This window comes from Strix uralensis, chromosome 13 (genome assembly GCF_047716275.1).
Source record: "Strix uralensis isolate ZFMK-TIS-50842 chromosome 13, bStrUra1, whole genome shotgun sequence".
Taxonomy (NCBI): Eukaryota; Metazoa; Chordata; class Aves; order Strigiformes; family Strigidae; genus Strix; species Strix uralensis.
In genome coordinates this window covers 12,010,877-12,016,948 of record NC_133984.1, presented here as the reverse complement: position 1 = coordinate 12,016,948, position 6,072 = coordinate 12,010,877, and the positions used below count along the sequence as shown (strand labels likewise).

The 6,072-nt window shown below is 55.6% G+C and overlaps 1 protein-coding gene across 1 annotated transcript in view; it reads right to left on the bottom strand.

Moving 5' to 3' along the window:
- Window positions 1-926: 926 nt before the first annotated feature.
- MID2 (midline 2) overlaps window positions 927-6,072 on the bottom strand; it is a 117,849-nt gene continuing 112,703 nt past the window's right edge. The window contains exon 10 of the mRNA XM_074882783.1: window positions 927-4,460. Within this exon, the coding sequence (XP_074738884.1) occupies window positions 4,058-4,460 (403 nt within the window). The 3' untranslated portion in view covers window positions 927-4,057. The remainder of the gene's footprint in view (window positions 4,461-6,072) is intronic.

The following is a 6,072-nucleotide window of genomic DNA, read 5'->3' as shown; positions in this document are numbered from 1 at the left end:
ACACCAGGAACGCTGGCATGGCCCTCTCATGACAGAGACACAGACAGCAGAAAGGGAAACCAATACGCAATGAAGGAGATGAGCTGGCTGTCAGCCACACTGTGCTGGGGCAGGGGCTTCTTTGCAGAGGGGAGAGATGTCATGGCCCATGCTCAGCCCCACCATGAGCTCAGTCCAGCACCACAGTGAAGGATGGGGTTAATTCCCCCAACCCTCGGACAGCTCTTGAGGCACTTGGGGGGTGCGAGCGGGACTTAGGCTCAAGGGCAGCAGAAACAAGGCTCCAGCAGTACCTGGCTGGCACTCAGAGATTTCCAGTAGTCCCTGTGGCCATCAAAGGCTCAGGAAAGGGAAGGCCGGAGCACTTGGTGTCCTGATGACCTGGACAATGTGCCTTTGCATGACATCCTCTGGGGGCTGACAGCAGGGTGTGGAATATTTACATGTACGGACTTTTTTAGATGGGGCTTTAGCATCCCATGTGACCTGCCACCCCCACAGGCTCTTAAGTCTGGTTTGCAGTCCAGGACAAGAAACGCTGCCATTGGATGGTACCACGTATTCCCCTACTCCTGTGGATGCACAGCCATATGTTTGGCAGGTCCCCCTGAACAAGTGTGACATGTAGCATCATACCTGGGGAGAGCAAACCCTCCCACCATCTCCTGCTGAGCTGCCCCATGGAGCGTACTGTGCTCTCAGGGGCCCTGCCAGCCAGGACTCCTCATCCCCATCCTGGGTTATAGTAAGTAAAGGCCTTTTCTTTTGTGTTGCTGATTTATTGCTACCCCCATGACTCGGTAATCCTGAGGTTCATGGTCTGCATCTTGTCAGAAGTTTGAAGAACGCCAACAGTGATTGCCAAAGAGAGCATCCCAGGGCCAGGGGTGTCACACATTGCACAATCTCCGCCACACACAGACATATCCAGTAATGTATATATATTATATTATATTTTATATATATATATATATACACATTAACAAAGAAGTTGCAAAAAAAACCCCAACAAAAAAGGGAAAAATCGTTAACAGGAAGAACAACCCTCCCCCAAAACAAAACCGAAACAAGTATGTTACATATGGAAGAGGAGAGTCTGACGGGGTCGCACGGTAACCAGGAGTTCACCACATCCCAATCTATACAACGGAGTCACCAGGAGCAGAGGAGCCAGCAGCAGCACCCACCCCCGCGGGAAGCCCCGGACTCCCCCACGGCCCCTCCACCCGTGTTCTGCCCCCCCGCAGGGCCGTGGGAATTGTGTTCATTCATAACCCCGGGCTGCCGAGCCCGCCGAGGCTCGAATTGGCTGCAACTGCTGCTGCGTCATCATACACCAGGCGGTTTTAACCAATGGGATCGCTCGCTCATGGGCTGTGGGCAAAGGCCGCCAAGCAGCAGTGGAGCATCATGTACAGAGCAGGGACCAGGGATGGGGCTGCTCCTCCCACCCTCCTGGTGACACCCGGGTGGGTTTTGCTTTTCCAAACCCAGGAGAGGAACATGCGGGTGACTCGGAAAGGGCTCCCACGCCCAGAACTGCCTGCTCGGGGTGCGGGGCTCCCCTGGGCACACAGCCACGCGAGCTCCCCGCTTCGTCCTCCTGCCTGGCCTCGGGTATGAGAGAGACGTGTGCGGCGGGGTAGGGGCATCCCACCGCGATTAGTGCAATTTCATCAGGTGCAAATGTCACATTAATGGCTCGTGTGCTCTGAGTTAATGGATGCGCTGAGTCCTCTATCAATAAGCCAGTCAAAGCGGTGCCGGTGCCAGCGGAAAGCTTGGCACCTGGATTGCAAATGCTAAAATCCATCTCCAGTGCTTGGGCGTTTGTTTGAGGCTGACACATTACGAGTGGCCCCAGATGGGACCAGCACACGGGGAAAGGACTTTCATGATAGCCCCATGCGGCTTTGAAAAAACATCCAACTGAAAATGGCAACTTATCCTCTTAAAATTAATTGTGTTTGTGTGCTTAGCTGTGGGGAATGGCAGACGTGACCCTGCTGCATCCCCACCCAGCGCTCTCGCATGCTGGGGCTAGAAGTAGTAAATAAAACCACTCGGGAGGGATGCACCACCCACCGCCAAGCACCACGGGAAAGCAGCCTGGATCAGAGGCAAAATCACCCTTGGCTTGGCAGTGCAGGTGGCAGATCCCTTCCCCTCAGGTGACACCCACCTCCCTTCCCACAGCCTCAGGTAGCCACTTACCAAAAATGTCAGCCAGGTAAAGCAGAGGGATGCTGTGCTGAGAAATAGGCTCTTTTTATACCCACTCTCCCTTGACAAAGCTATCGGCCTTGCAGCTGCCATCACCAGACTTAATGACAAGTGTCTCCCAGGCCAGGTCACTGGCGGGGGGCACCCACTTCTGGACATGGCCAACTGGCTCCAGTCAAGTTCAACCAGCCTGTGGTGCAGCCCTTGTGGGACAAGCCTCCAAGTGCTGTTACCCTGTCTGAACCGGCCACCTACCCCTCTAAGGCTGGGCTTTGAGGTAGTTCCCTATCAGCAAGGTCCAAAAAATAAAGGAAAAGGCTGGCAGAGCTAGGAGGTCCCAGGCTGACCTGACGGTCCCCATGCCATGCCACCGAGGCATCTGACAGCACCACATCCAGAGGAGAAAAAGGGGTTTTCAAACACCACAGACCAAAGCTCAAGCACCAGCCCGCCTTGGGCCACGGTGCTGCCTGACCTCCTGGCTTCCCCCGGCATCCCCACCACACCATGCTGCCTGCTGCAGGTGTGACGTGGACATCCGTATGCCCACCTGCCCCAAATCGTGCCATGGACTCTGGTTGCAGGTGCCTGCACTGGGTCTTTGCTCCCTGCGACACAGGGGCTGGTGTGCCTGGCCCAGCTCCTCCTGGCTTTTAAGGAAATGTGGAAACTGAAGCTTGGCCAGGGGACTCAGCGCTTGTGGTTACTGGGAGCACTGGTGGCAGCCAAAGAGCTCCCAGTAACCGGGGGCTGGAGCCCCTGGGATGGATTCAGTCCTTTGCCACAGAGCAAACAGGACGGCTCCACGCTCACACCACCATGGTGGAGAATAAACCAAGAGCCAGGACTTGGGGTCATAAATTGGTCTTAGGGCAGGACTTGACCATCTGCTCAGCATGGGGACATGTGTCTTTTCTGCAGGGACATGAAACTAATGGAGGTCTACGTGGAGCTGCACGTGGTGGGGCAGAGCTGGCTGAACCTGGAATCTACCAAACCTCTGTGCCGGGGCGAGACGCTCCTCAGCTTGCTCCTTAAGGGTAGGGGCCTCCCTGACTCCTAGTGGGCTCCCAAAGGAGGAGACACAGTGGGGTTCGGGTCTGCAGCTGGCTGCCCTCCACCGTGGGACTGCAAGCCCAGCCAAGCACAGGGAACATGGCCAGCAGCAGCATGCATGTGGCCAGGAGAGGCAGCAGGACCGTCCTTCCCAGCGCTGCCTTCGTTCTCGCAGACCATCCACCACATAACCAACATCCACCACTCAACCAATGCCAGCGCTCACCAAGTGTGAGGGGTCCATGCAATTATCTACCACACCAGAGAAGCTGCCGAACTTCAGCCAAACAGAAAGTCCTCCCTGGAAAACGCTGCTCAGGTCCCACCCGACTCTCGAGACAAGCTACCAATTGGCTCCAGAAAGCCAATCCCTACTTTTCCAACCTGCGCTTTGCAGGGACACACGGGACATCCCCCTGACCACAGCAGCGCCTCAGAAGGTCACCTGAAAACCCACCCCAGCCTTTTCAGCCCCCAGGGGAAAAGAAAACCATCCAGGTGACAATCCGCTTCAGGAGAGATCGGAGCACACCACCAAGGAGTTGCACAAGCTGCACTCGCACACAAGCGGAGCTCGCCAACAGGAGTTTATTTTCAGCTGCGGTTAGAGGTTCTTCCTCTTTTCCCCTTAAAAAAAAATATTGAGCTGCGTGTGGGAAGGTGCTCACTCGCTGGAGCGTTACGGCTGCATGGTGGCTCTCCGGCACGCCGACTCCGACCGCCGGCACCCACCAGCATCGCTGGTGCCACCACGGGGCACGGGCAGGGCTAGGGCAACCTAGTGACAGGCTTTCATCCCTGATACGTACGGGGACTCCTGGGGCCTGCAGTTACACTCCTGCTGCTCTGGGTAATCTATGAAGTCCGGGGCGGGCAGACCCGAGAGGATCATCAAGGATTTGTTCCAGATGGTAAAGGTTGGACACACCGGTAGAATGAAGGAGACTTCAAATGTGTGGAGGTGGAGGGAGTTGGCTGGGTCGTAGAAGGAGAGCGTGTTGTTGTCATAATCCAGGAGGACGCCGAGGCGCTTCATCTGCGGGTGGACCTCCACCAGCATCTCCTTGTTGTTGTGCCTCACCACAAAGTTGTTGTTGCAGCGGGAGAAGACCCAAGACGAGGAGTTCTTCCCGATCCACTCGTTTTTGGGGGCCGACTTGTAAGCCACACCGATGGCGTACCTGCAAGAGAGCAGAAGCTTTGCTGAGCAGCGCCCAGCCTCAGCGCAGGACGAAATCAGCCCTGACAGCTGCTGGCACCCCATGCTTTGAAAGTCCATTTGACTGTGGAAGCAGCACGGCAACAGCTTTACATAAGAGAAAAGTCACTTGCAGAGGCTTGGCTGGGGAAAAGCATCACTCCCTCCCCATGCAACCTCCTGCTGCCAACAGGGCAAGAGGAAGAGGTGACACAGCTGGGTGCTTGCAGCAGGAACTGTCTATTTTAGCCCCATTGTGCTGCACAAGCACTTTAACAATGCAGCAGCTTGATAATGCTGCTGTAATGTCTTCTGGCTCAGCTCAGTAGCAGAGGTTTTCTGGGGATCTGCCTGGTAGGGGCTTTCTCATAATAAACCCCAATTGTTTCACTTCTAAGTGTGCCTTGTGTGAAGGCATTTTTCAGCCCGGGGGGTGGATGGGAGGCTCAGCCCGATGGGAGTGAGCACTGGGAATGGTTTCTGAGCCAGGGCTGCTGCTGTGTTTGCTCCTTGAGCCCCCCTTGCCCAACAGAGAGGGGAGACAGGCACCCCCAGAAACCAGAGCCAGCTCTCTGGTGCAGGGAGAGGGGTTTCCTCTGTTAAGGACCCCTGAGCATCAGTTCTGGTGTTCTGCCTCAGGCAGCAGCTGCAAGCACAGAGGTCAGGAAAAGGCAAGAAGTGACACCCCTCTCCTCCAAACTCCCAGGACAAAAAGCTCCAGATCTGCTCCCCCTGCCACTGCAGAGCAGAGCTGCCAGCCCACTGCGAGACCTTCCCTCCTGGCTATGCCTGAGGCCCCTGGGAGAAGAGCTTCATTTCCCTGTAGTCATGTGTTAGGAGGCATGAAGAGAGCGTGTGCTGTGGCTCTTTGGCTTTTGTCTGCTGCCACTCGCTGTTCTCAAAACCCCTCTGGTCAGTTGGAAGAACCAGCAAGCTTTGGTCAAGGGCAACCTTGCTGTGAACCTCACCAGGACACAGGGCTCCAGGCTCGCTCTGAGTCACAGCCACAGCCAACTCAATTAGCTGCCTTCCAGCACACAGCCGTGCTTGTTCTCCACCTGAACGCACCCCTTTCCACAGCCCGAGGAGCTGCTATATATTTGAAAGCTATTTCCTCCTCTGAAGGTCTTGCAGTATTTGGTCATCAGCAAAACAACACCTGGAACAGATCCATTTCTTAGAACAGCTCCAGATATAATTATTGCTTGAGAAACAACTCACAAATCAAGTTGCTAAAGTCAGAAACTGCCTTTTAACGAAAGGTGCACCAGCTTGCATCCCTGACTTGTCCCTTCCGCTGCTGCCCAGATGTGTTTTGCAGGCAGGGGCTTGGGCTTGAGGGCAAGTCTGGGCTGGGGGTGCCTGCTGAGATGTAGTAGGGAGGTGCTGTGGGGTCAAGGATGCTCCTTGCCACTACTGGGAGCGAGAAGCTGTACTTGGTGCCGTGCTCCTGTGCAAGCATCTCTGACAAGGGCGCTGGGGAGAAGTGAGGCAGCAGGCTGCTGGGGAGGAGTGGGGCTAAAGCAATCCCCATCCTTGTAGCCCGTGGGAATGCTGCCTTCATCTCCCATGAAGCACAGGGAGGCTGGGCTCTC